The 12,619-nt window shown below is 50.2% G+C and overlaps 1 protein-coding gene across 1 annotated transcript in view; it reads left to right on the top strand.

Annotated features, from left to right (window-relative positions):
* Positions 1-12,619, top strand: part of FANCA (FA complementation group A) — an 84,977-nt gene that overhangs the window by 48,872 nt on the left and 23,486 nt on the right. Inside the window, exons 20-27 of the mRNA XM_037733275.1 lie at positions 1,438-1,511; positions 2,131-2,244; positions 3,831-3,967; positions 5,999-6,069; positions 6,376-6,469; positions 6,626-6,813; positions 9,354-9,450; positions 10,858-11,031. Of these exons, the coding sequence (XP_037589203.1) occupies positions 1,438-1,511; positions 2,131-2,244; positions 3,831-3,967; positions 5,999-6,069; positions 6,376-6,469; positions 6,626-6,813; positions 9,354-9,450; positions 10,858-11,031 (949 nt within the window). The remainder of the gene's footprint in view (positions 1-1,437; positions 1,512-2,130; positions 2,245-3,830; positions 3,968-5,998; positions 6,070-6,375; positions 6,470-6,625; positions 6,814-9,353; positions 9,451-10,857; positions 11,032-12,619) is intronic.

The raw sequence follows: 12,619 nt of genomic DNA, 5'->3' as shown, positions 1-12,619 counted from the left end.
TTTTTTTTTTTTTGAGATAGAATTTTGCTCTTTCTTGCCCAGGTTGGAGTGCAATGGCATCATCTCAGCTCACTGCAACCTCCGGCTCCCTGGTTCGAGTGATTCTCCTGTCTCAGCCTCCCCAATAGCTGGGATTAACAGGTGCCCGCCACCATGCCCGGCTACTTTTTGTATTTTTAGTAGAAACAGGATTTCACCATGTTGGCGAGGCTGGTCTCAAACTCCTGACTTCAGGTGATCTCCCTGCCTCAGCCTCCCTAAGTGGTGTGATTACAGCTATGAGCCACCATGCCTTTCCCCTTTTGTTTAAGACCGGGTCTTACTGTGTCACCCAGGCTGGAATGTGGTGGTGTAGCCATGGCTCACTACAGCCTTGACCTCCTGGGCTTAAATAATCCTTCCACCTCAGCCTCCCAAGTAGCTTGGTCGAGAGGCATGCTCCACCACACCCGGCCAATGTGTATATATTTTTTGAAACAAGAGTCTCACCCCGTCGCCCAGGCTGTAATACAATGGCTTGATCTGGGCTCACTGCAACTTCCAGGTTCAAACGATTCTCCTGCCTCACCCCCCTGAGCAGCTGGGGCTACAGACGTGCACCACCAGGCCCCGCTAGTTTTTGTATTTTTAGTAGAGACTTGGTTTCTCCATGTTGGTAAGGCTGGTCTCCAACGCCTGACCTCAGGTGATGTGCCCACCTCAGCCACCCAAAGTTCTGAAATTACAAGCATGAGCCGCTGCGCCTGGCCCAATTTTGCATATTTTTAATGACATGAACTAAGCACTTTTCTTAGTATTATTCATTAAAGTTAACAAAAATTCATTTTTTGAATTTAGAAATTACCAAAAATTGAGAGAAATAGAAATAATTGATAATTTCACTGCCCATTGATAATTCTGGTAATTTTTTGTGGTCTAGCTTTTTATATGTTAATATGTGATCAATATGACATACTTTGAAAGAGTAAGTGCTATTTAAATCCATATATATATATATATATATATGTAGTTTTGAGACAGACTCTTGCTTTGTCACCTAGGCTGGGGTGCAGTGGCTCAATCTCCACCTCCTGGGTTCAAGTGATTCTCCTGCTTCAGCCTCCTGAGTAGCTGGGATTACAGGCACCCACCACCATGCCCGGCTAATTTTTGTATTTTTAGTAAGAGACAGGATTTGCCATATTGACCAGTCTGATCTCGAACTCCTGAACTCAGGTCATCCACCTGCCTCAGCCTCCCCAAGTGCTGGGATTACAGGCGTGAGCCACCGCGCCCTGCCTAAATCCATATATATTTTTATATCTTTTTTTCCTAAAAACAGGCTCATAATGTACACAGTATTTAGTATGTTTCTATTTTATAATAGATTTGGGGATTGCAATCTTGAATTAAGTCAAGTCATAGCTGACTTGCGTTTATTGTTTTCCTGTGATCCAGAGCAGATAAAATCCCCCCGTCTCTGTATTCCACATACTGCCAGGCCTGCACCACTGCTGAAGCGAAGCCGGAAGGTAAGTTCCTGGGCCGCTTGTCCACGCTGGGACTTGTGCTTTTCCATTTCCCCGACCTTGAGCATCTGCTGTTCAGTACCATCCCAGTGAGCTTGGGGGTGGCTGTGCCAGCTGGGGCCAGAGCTGTGGGTACAGGGTCCACCCCCCATGTTGACACCCAGGGCCATCCATGGCACAGGCTCTTACTTGGGGGCCGTGAAGAATCACCTAACATAGCACCTTCTGGGGAAAAAAACAAAACAAGACAAGATTGACGAACCAGAGACTAAATCATCACCTGTCCATGGTCCTGTGCCCAGCCTCCTTAGCCCCTGGGCTTCCTTGGCTGGGCTTCTGGTCTTTTCCGCAATGATTGAGTGGTGTTGACGGTGCACACAGAACCACTTTGTTTCTTAAACTTGTTTATAAATGTAATTTTTGGTGTGGTGGCATCTAGCATCAAGGAGAACACCTCATTTACCTTCTCAGAGACTCCCAGTGCCTCCATCTGGCGTGCATAGAGCAGCATAGAAATGCACAGCTCTGTATTTGACTGTGTGAAGTTTCTGGTTTTGTAATGAAAAGTTGTGTGAGTGTCTGCCCATCTGGTCTGATGGTGAAAATTCCCTCCTCCTTGCAGATGCAGCCCTGGGAGTAAGGGCGGACCCCAGCTGTGCCGAGGAGCCCCTGGGACAGCTCACGGCTGCCCTGGAAGAGCTGAGAGCATCCATGACAAACCCTAGCCAGCATGACGGTGAGGACGGATGGACGGGGTGCTCACGTGCCCCCTGTGTGTAGCCTGTGGTTGGAGCTTGGTGCCCGGTCCATTTTCCCTTTAGTGATGTCAGGCTGGGGTGTCTTCCTAGTGGTCCAGCATTTGGTGGTGAAGCTTGACCATGGGCTGGAGGGTGTGGGTCCTTTTTTGAGACAAGGTGGAAGGCTGGTTCTAATCAAGCTGTCACAGACCTTTGGCAGAAGATGAGTATTCTGCTCGATGCATTTAGATGGGACAGATAATGGGGAAGAGTAGAACACAGGAAGTGACTAGGATGTGCATCTATCTGCCTTCTCATCCCGACTGTTGGAGCAGGTATTACATGAGACACCTGGGGTCTCTGCCTTGTCATCCGGCTTCCACGTGACAGTTTTTTGCAAAACCCAGAGGATGAAATGTTCATCTGTGGACTGAGAACATGCAGAGTTTTAGAGCACTTAGGTGTCGCACGCCAGTCCACAGTGGAAAATGCCAAGTTCTAGGACTTTCACAGTTTTACGATGTCACACACACAATCTAAAATAAGGAAGCCATATTTTTAATTGAGTAACGTGAATAGATTTTTATTTATTATGAATTGATTTCATTTGAACTAAGGGAGGCTCATATAGGCGTGCGTGTGCGCGCGTGCACGCCTGTCACGGATTCTCTTGTCGCCCAGGCTGGAGTGCAGTGGTGTGATCTCAGCTCACTGCAACCTCCACCTCCTGGGTTCTAGCACTTTGCCTGCCTCAGCCTCCCGAGTAGCTGGGATTACAGGTGTCAGCCACCACGCCCAGCTAATTTTTGTTTATTTTTTAGTAGAGATGGGGTTTCACCATGTTGGCCAGGCTCCCAGCTGGTCTCGAACTCTTGACCTCAGGTGATCCACCAGTCTCAGCCCCCCAAAGTGTGCTGGGATTATAGGGTTGAGCCACCCTGCACAGCCTAGATGGAGGCAATATTAACAAAACTTTTAGTGCTGGCTGGGGCTGCAGTGCCTCGACGTGGTCTTTACTCAGGCCAAGGACACACGTTTCTGAGGGCAGCCTTTCATTGAGGTGCTTGTGCAGAATGTGGTGTGTGGGGGACATTGAGGAAATGTTTCAGTGCTTAAGCAAGAGGTCGATAAATGTCAGGTGAGTTCTGTTTCTAACAGCAACAAAATGGTTTTCACGTTTAAATGATGTAGTTGGGCTGCCTATGGCTCGTTATCTTGGGCAAACATGGAACCTCTGGCATGTGCTTAGGCAGGTATGGTATGCGGAGGGCTGACATGGGATTTCAGATGGGGAGCATAAAATGTGGAGGTTTGTGTTGGTGAATGAAGAATATGTCCAACTCTCAGCTGATCAGAAAAAGGTAGTGGATGGCGTCTGGCCCCATCTTCCATAACACATGCTGTGTCACAAGGCTGCAAGCCCCCTGCAGTGCGAGCAGACGCTAGCATTCAGCACCTGGCTGGGGGATGTGTGCAGCCAGCAGGGTCCGTGGAATTGCACTTGACAGGAGGCGGAACTCTAGGCCACAGCTGTGTGTCTTCTTTCAGGGTTCCCTTCTTTCCTAACTGGTTTCTCCGTTTGCAGTTATCTCCGCACAGGTGGCAGTGATTTCTGAAAGACTGAGGGCTGCCCTGGGCCACACTGATGATGATGACAGCGTTGAGTTAGCAAAGATTCAACTCAGCATCGACACACCGAGACTGGAGCCACGGGAACACATGGTGGGTTTGGGGCTCAGAACAAGGCAGGAGATCTTCATTTTCCTTTAGTCAGAGACACTAGACGTGTGGAGCGTCCTCTCACTTCCTGTTTGACTTGCTTAGTAAGCTGTACAAGTGATGTCAGATGTTCCAGGGCTGGAAGCAGACTGTCGGGGTCAGCCGTCCTAGCCTGTTTGTGTATGAAGAGCTCCTTTGCCATTTTATTTATTCATTTTGGAGACAGGGTCTTGCTTTGGTGCTCAAGCTGGAGCACAGTAGTACAGTCATGGCTCAACGCAGCCTCAGCCTCCTGGGCTTAAATGATCCTTCTGCCTGAAGCCTCCTGAGTAGCTGGGACTACAGGCATGTGCCACCGCACCCGGCTAATTTTTGTATTTTCTGTAGAGATGGGGTTTCTCTGTGTTGTTTTGACTGGTCTAGAGCTGCTGAACTCAAATGATCTGCCTGCCTCGCAGATGTTGGGATTACAGGCGTGAGTCACCGTGCCTGGCCCCTTCTTTTTTCTTCTTTGAGACTGAGTGTTTCTCTGTTACCTGCAGGGTTTAGTGGGTGTTCTTTTGTATGTGGAGACAACAGATCGCAGGAAAGAAAGGACACAAGGACACAGAGTTAAAAGAAGAATTCACCTGGGCCTGGGGGACCACTACTACCAAGTGGCCCGCATTGTTTACAAGGCAGGGGGGCAGGGTCAGGAGAGTGCCTCATCTGACATGATTAGTAGGGGTCAAGCAGATCACATTCTTAAAATACAGGGGACCATGTGGGTACAGCACAGGGGGCCCCTCCCTCTCAGGTAGCCACTGCAAGGAGGGGAGGCACATACATCAGTATCTTTCTGTGCACTTATCAGAGACATCAAAGGCTTTTAGGATTCCTCTGTTCTAAGAATTTACAAGGGAGCATCGGGTGGGAAAGTACAGCATGAAAGTGGACAAGGATGGTGACCATCAGAGCACAGCTCCATGGAGAGGTGTTTAAGCCCCGGATGTCTGCGGCCGGCTGGCTAGTGTCAGACCTTCCTCGAGAGCTGGATGGAGCTGAGCATTCTCTGAACTCCCCAGTGAAAGGGAAACTCCCCCTCATGGCCTGCTAAGCGACGGGCGCTTCCCCAGGCGCTGGCGTTACCGCAAGGCCTGCCTGCTAAGTAACGGGCGCCTTCTCAGGCACTAGTGCTACTACAAGGTATTTACTCTTGCCTCCAAATCACTTCTCATAGTGTCCCTTCAGTTCCGTATTATATTTCATGTGATTATTTCTATACTACAAGGCTAAAAGTGTTCCTACCCTGTAATACTAATGCAAAGGTTCGTAGTAGCAATAACGTAATTAGATTGAGCATATAATTATGTGATTGCATCTAAGTCTAATTGGTATCGTTGCTATCACTAAGCAGTCAGTAAATACATTCAGTATCATTGCTGTACTTAAGTAATCAGATATTTATTACGCTGGGACAGATTCTGCCTTCAGTCTCTTGCCATGGCACCTGGGCAGCCTTCTTCCCACAGTTGCCTAGGCTGGAATGCAGTGGCCTGATCTCGGTTTGCTGCAGCCTCCACCTCCTGGGCTCAAGCAGTTCTCGTTCCTCAGCCTCCTGGGTAGCTGGGATTACAGGCGTGTGCCACTATGCCAGGCTACCGTTTGCACTTTTAGTAGAGACAGGGTTTCACCATGTTGACCAGGCCCATCTTGATGGCCTCTTTAGAATATGCAGCAGAGACTTGTTTGTGGCCCCAGAACCTGAAATATTTTTCTGGCCTTTGACACACAAGGTTTGCCAGTCTTGCTCACTGCTATAGAATTTTGCGATTGGCAGTTACGTGAGGGCACTTGGACTTTTACTTTCCAGGATTGGGGAATGGAGGCCTTTGGTGCCAGTTTGCATTGTAATGTGCTTTCCAAACACAGGCCTGTTTTGCAGTTCTGTTTGTGAGGCAGGATTGTGATGTCAGTGGTGGAAGCACTGCCCGACTTTGTTCCTCCTGCTCCCATCCCTGGGACACTGCACTCAAGAGAACCATGTCTCCTTAGGCCGTGGACCTCCTGCTGACGTCTTTCTGTCAGAACCTGATGACAGCGTCCAGTGTGGCTCCTCCAGAGAGGTGAAGGCACGGGTGTCTCCCGGGGGTGTGGGGCTGCTTTGGGTGCCCCCTCCTGCTGGGCCATGGCCACAGGCCGGGCACGCATGAGCTCGGCTCCGCGGGAGCAAGCCCCCCCATGCTGAGTTTGGTCAAACAGGACACAGCAGAATTCAGGAAGCACCGTGGAAGATGGGTTGTCTTCCAGAAAGACTATAGCTTTGGCGAACCGCCTGGCTCTTTCTTGGGCCCCTGGTGCCTGGATTAGCCGTTGGAGGGATGTGTGGGACTAAATGGCCAGTGCTGATGGTTTCGTGGTTGTCTCTGCAGGCAGGGGCCCTGGGCCACCCTCTTGGTGAGGACCATGTGTGGACACGTGCTCCCTGCAGTGCTCACCCGGCTCTGCCAGCTGCTCCGTCACCAGGTGAGCCCATGCTTTACATGGGGCACCCTTGGGGGCTTGCTCTGAGGGCCAGGCTGCTGCTTCCTGGCTCGTCTTTAATGCCCTGGAAAATTCCAGCTGGGAAGAGGGTGACTGGGAAGAGGGCTGTCTGCTCTGCCACCCTAATTCTCATTGCAGGGCCCGAGCCTGAGTGCCCCCCATATTTTGGGCTTGGGTGCCCTGGCCGTGCACCTGGGTGAGTCCAGGTCTGCGCTCCCGGAGGTGGATGTGGGTCCTCCTGCTGCCACGGTGGGCCTTCCTGTGCCCGAGCTCTTTGAAAACCTCCTGACCTGTAGGACCAGGGGTTCCTTGCTATTCTGCCTGAAGTGAGTTGTTCTTCTTCCCAGTTGCGTCTTCTCTCCTCTCTCCAGAAAAGTGGCACATGCTTGTCTGATGAAATTAGAAGGGACAGACATGGGACATGCTACCCAGAGATAACTTTTTAGCATTTTGGTATATATCCTTCCAGAATTTTATCTGTCATGTGTTAATAATTTGCCTGCGTTTGTTTCTTTGTTCATAAAAATGGGATCATACTATACTAAATTGCTGAAATTAATACTGCTACTAAAATTAATAGTAGATAATAACTGTCCACATTGTGGGGCGTTCTTTGCTGTCCTGGTGAGAGCTCTCTTTTGTCTTGGGGTTGTCTGGCACTTGGTTGGACCCACTCCCTCTGGTCAGGTAATTGGGCACCCTGTGGTGAGCAGGTCCCAGTGTTCCACACCTCGGACTGTTCCTCTAGGGCTCAGCAGATGGGGGCCATATGCTTAGGTGGAGAATGGTCTGCGCAGGGCCTCAGGACCTCACTTCAAGTGCAATGCATAGGCAGAGGCCAGGACAGAAGGCTGGGAGACTCCAGTGGTAGTTCCTGGCTGGGGCTGGGCTTGTAGCTCCTGGGTCCTTGTGCAGAAGCAGCCCAGGTCAGAACAGAAGCCCTGTTGCGATACTGCAGATCCTCTGGGGGAAAGGGGGCAACTGGCATTATGACAGGGTCTGGACAACAGAGGACTAGGAAGGGGCCCATGAAATGTACGTAGAGCTAGAAGAGGGAATCAGATGGCAGCCGTGTGGATCCCCCACCCTCAGACATGGGCCACAGGATGCAGGCCCTCAGCCCTCTGGGGGTACAGAGCCCATCCCAGGCTCTTGGCCACAGCACACAGTCCTCATTTGCCTCAGGGCCCCCAACACTGAGTGCTGGGTATTGGTGTGAGAGGCACACAGCCGCTGGAGAAATCGGGAGCTGGTGAGGAGGGAGGTGTCCAGGCGGCTTGGGGCAGACAGGGCGCGTCCCCTCTTAGGAACACAGAGGTGCCTTATATGTATTCAAGTGAAGAAAGCAAAATACTGAATTCTGTCTCAGATGCTACTTTTGGCATAAGAAAGGAGGGGAGGATGAAATACATCTATTTGGTGGTTTTTGTTTTTTTTGAGACAGAGTGTTGCTCTGTTGTCTAGGCTGGAATGCATTCATGGCTCACTGCAACCTCTGCCTCCTGGGTTCAAGCAATTCTCATGCTTCACCTTCCTGAGTAGCTGAGACTACAGGTGTGTGCCTCCATGTCCAGCTAATTTATGTATTTTTAGTAGAGATGGAGTTTTGCCATGTTGCTTAGGCTGGTCTTGAACTCCTAATCTCAAGCGATCTGCGCACCTTGGCCTTCCAAAGTGTTAGGATTGCAGGTGTGAGCCTCCATGTCTGGCCGAAATATGTATTTGTGAAACAGAAATACTAGAACTCTTAAGAACACCAGGACGGTGCAGTGGCTCACGCCTGCAATGCCAGCACTTTGTGAGGCCGAGGCGGGGGACTCATGAGGTCAGGCGTTGGAGACCAGCCTGGCCAATATATTGAAACCCCATCTCTACTACAAATATAAAAATTAGCCAGGCATGGTGGCAGGCACCTGTAATCCCAGCTACTCAGGAGGCTGAGGCAGGAGAATCACTGGAACGTGGGAGGTGGAGGTTGCAGATTGCGCCACTACACTCCAGCCTGGGCAGCAGTGGTAGACTCTGTCTAAAAACAGAAACAAAACACCATGACAGCAACTTCCTGCTGGGATGATCGCCCCGTCTCCTTTGCCTCATGGAATCTCATTTTTCACATGGGTATTGCTGTATTTACTTATATGTGAATACATGACACAAGGTCTCACTGTGTCACCCAGGCTGGAGTATGGTATAGCGATCCTGGCTCACTGTGGCCTTGATCCCCCAGGCCCAAGCAATCGTCCTGGCAGCTGAGACTGCAGATGCACACCCCTACACCCAGCTACTGAGAGATAGGGTCTCACCGTGTTGCCCAAGCTAGTCTTGAACTTCTGGGCTCAGGTGATCCCCTGAGCTGTGATTATGCTACTGCACTCTAGCCTGGGCATCCAGTTAAGGCCCTGCATCAAAGACAAAATAGACCAAGGACCGGGCTGGGCACAGTGGCTCACGCCTGTCATCCCAGCGCTTTGAGAGGCTGAGGCAGGCAGGTCACTTGAGGTCGGGAGTTTGAGACCAGCCTGACCAACAGGGTGAAACCCTGTCTCTACTAAAAAAAAAAAAATACACAAATTAGCTGGGCTTGGTGGCAGATGCCTGTAATCTCAGCTACCTGGGAGGCTAAGGCAGGAGAATTGCTTGAACCCAGGAGGGAGAGATTGCAGTGAGCTGAGGCAGTGCCACTGCACTCCAGCCTGGGTGACAGAGGGAAACTCAGTCTTCAAACAAACCAAAACACCAAGAACTGATGCTCCAGCCATCCGCTTTAGAATGCACTAAATTCAGTTTCATGAAATTCAAAGTTATTTCTTCCTTCATCGCTGATTTTGTATGAAGCACATTTATCCATTATAATTTCCGTTTTCAGGTTTTGTACAGCAGCAATTTCTTACTCTCTGTGCAAGTTTCCCTCCCAGTCTCTTGGTGTCTTGTGCAGCTGCTTATCTTCAGGCCTTATTAAAAAGGTAGGTTCCCTTGTTTTCTGTTTTTTCATTCTGCTCTGAGTGTCAAGTTTGTGCAGCTTTCTGGCTGGAAGCTGAGGTCTCCCGCCACTTTGCGCTGATCTCAGGGGAGCTCCGGGGTCAAGCTGTCACGGCCACCTCTGCTGTCTGTGCTGAGCACTGCCTTGTCCTCTGCTCTGAGTGTAAAGGGAAATTGTATGAAGACAGCTACAAGTCTGTAGTCATAAGGAAACAGATGTTGGTATTTATCACATGAGGGAATTAAAAGATCAGTATTCATAAAAAGTATCTTTTCCAGTAAAGAAGAATTCTCATTTTTCTCATCTACTAAACGCTCCTTATGTTGATCAGGACAGAGGAATTTAAAGATGAGCATTGGAAACCCTGAATGTCAAAAGCAAGGGTGAAATTGCACTGCAAACTAGTGTTGTCCTTTTATAGGATTTTTATAAATGTATTGTTTATTAAATAGTGGTTTTCAGGCTGGTTTTGGTGGCTCATGCCTGTACTCCCAGCATTTTGGGGGGCCAAGGCAGGTGGATCACGAGGTCAGGAGTTTGAGACCAGCCTGGCCAACATGGTGTAACCACGTCTCTACTAAAAATACAAACATTAGCTAGGCGTGGTGGTGCATGTCTGTGGTACCAGCTACGAGGGAGGCTGAGCAGGAAAATTGCTTGAAGCTGGGAAGCGGAGGTTGCAGTGAGCCGAGATCACAACGCAGAGTGAGTCTCCGCCTCAAAAAAAAAAACAGCGGTTTTCAACTGCAGGCTTCACAATATTAGAATCAACTAAGAAGCTTTTGAAACTACAGATACCTGGCGCCTTCCCAGATAAATTAATTCAGAATCTGGGAGTAGCCCCTGAGGATCCAGGGCGCACGTATTTACAGTGATTTCCTATGAGGAGCTTTGTCCCAGGTGCCAAGTTTTTAAAGAAAACATGGAATTGGAGCTTAGGAGAAGCCAGCCGGTCCCCACGCACCGCAGCCCTTTGAGCTGTTGCGGGCTGGTTATGAACCCGGCAGGCAGCCTCATCTGCTTGGGGCAGAGATGGACGCAGTGATGCAGCACTGGTAGCCTGTTTCGCTTGTCCAATTCGTGTGCATTTTTGGTGGGAATGCCATCCCTGGCAGAGGCCTAGAGATTGGCGGTTTCACTGCTTCCCGACATTTAGCCCAGGGAAGCAGGTAGGTGGCAGGAACGTCTGCACACAGGCTAGATCACTGGAGCACTGTGCACGGCCACAACCACTGAGGGGCTCTGCGCCCTCCCAGGGGCTGGACTGAGGTTCCCTGAACGTGGGGTTGTGTGTGTGGCATGGCTGTTGATGGTCTGTTTGCACCTGAGCATTTTCTTAGCCACTCACGGTGAAACTTGCCTGATGAAGAAACTGCCGGGTCTGTTTCAGTTTCAGTTCCTTGTGCTCAGATTATTCCCAGAGGCCCGACAGCCTCTTTCTCAGGACGCAGCCAGCCTTTCCTGGAGACCCTTGTATCTACCTTCTGCAGACTGGCAGAGAGCTGCCCTCTCTCTCTGGACACACAGAACCTTCCGAGAGCTGTTAAAGGAGGACGATGTTCAGGTAGGTGACCCTTTCTTTTCCCTGCATGGTGCCACGTCCCAAGTCTAGGGTTTGTGTGTGCAGACTGTCTTCTCTGAGGCAAGAACAGCAGCACTTAGGAGATTTGATTGGAATTTTGACTGAGATTGTTGTGGGTTCATGTGCAGCTGTCACGAAATAATAATGAGACGGCATGGTGCTCACACCTGTGATCCCAGCACTGTGGGAAGCCAAGGCAGGTCGATCACCTGAGTTCAGGATTTCAAGACCAGCCTGGGAAACACGGTGAAACCCCATCTCTAAAAACAAAAATGCAAACATTAGCTGGGCGCAGGGGTGTGCACCTGTTACTCCAGCTACTCAGGGGGCTGAGGTAGGAGAATCGCTTGAGCCTGGGAGGTGGAGGTTGCAGTGAGCCAAGATTGCGCGACTGCACTCCAGCCTGGATGACAGAGTGAGACCCTGTCTTAAATAAATACATAGGATAGATAGATATGCTGTCATACTTTCCCATTGTCTCCCAACACAAACTTCTTTTTTTATTCTTATTTATTTTTTGAGATAGTGTCTCACTGTATCACCCAGTCTGGAGTACAGTGGTGCAGTCTGGGCTCACTGCAGCCTCTGCCTCTTGGGTTCAAACAGCTCTCATGCCTCAGCCTCCTGGGTGGCCGGGACTACAGGCACATGCCACCACGCCTGCTAATTTCTGTATTTTTAGTAGAGATGAGGTTGTCTAGGCTGGTCTTGAGCTCCTGATCTCCAGTGATCTGCACGCCTTGGCATCCCAAAGTGCTGCCATTACAGGCATGAGCCACCACGCCTGGGAAGTTCTTCTTTCTGTTTTTTGAAATAGAGTCTCGCTCTGTCGCCAGGCGCCGGACTGGAGTGCAGTGGCATGATCTCGGCTCACTGCAATCTCAGCCTCCCCGGTTCAAGCAAATCTCTTGCCTCAGCCTCCAAAGTATCTGGGACTACAGGCACGCACCACCATGCCCAGTTAATTTTTGTATTTTTAGTAGAGACGGGGTTTCACCGTGTTGGCCAGGGTGGTCTCGATCTCTTGACTTCGTGATCTGCCTGCCTTGGCCTCCCAGAGTGCTGGGATTACAGACTTGAGCCACCGCGCCTGGCTGGGAAGCTCTTTTAAACATGTCGGCCAGGCTCTGTGGTGGCCATTCGGCATCTCTAGGCTCGCCCCTGTGCGTCTGATTAGTGGGAGCTGGTGCTGCCCTCACCAGTGTGCCGCGGTACTATTTATTTCCTAGGATGTTTTCCTCGTTGTTTTGGTCTTTAGAAAAAAAGCCCTCAAGATCATCGTACTTCTTTTTTCCACAAATTTTATGATTAACTATATTAGCTACACAAAAGTATGATGCCCTGTTTTAGTGTAAGGAATGATGGGCAGGCACAGTGGAAAAGAAAAAAGAAGGATGAGGCAGTGAACAGCTCTGTACCCACCAGCAGCTCGGAGGGAACTGTCTTGCCTTTGGGGCACTGGCAGCACCCTCCCTTGGCCGTGCCACATCAGTGGGTGTCCTGCGCAGACACTGCAGCTCTGGTCTGACCCAGACGGAGTGTGTGCTGGTCTGTGTGTGTCCTGCGCAGA

This window comes from Cebus imitator, unplaced genomic scaffold, assembly GCF_001604975.1.
Source record: "Cebus imitator isolate Cc_AM_T3 unplaced genomic scaffold, Cebus_imitator-1.0 Scaffold509, whole genome shotgun sequence".
In the NCBI taxonomy this organism is placed as follows: Eukaryota; Metazoa; Chordata; class Mammalia; order Primates; family Cebidae; genus Cebus; species Cebus imitator.
This window is presented reverse-complemented; position numbering and strand designations above follow the sequence as displayed.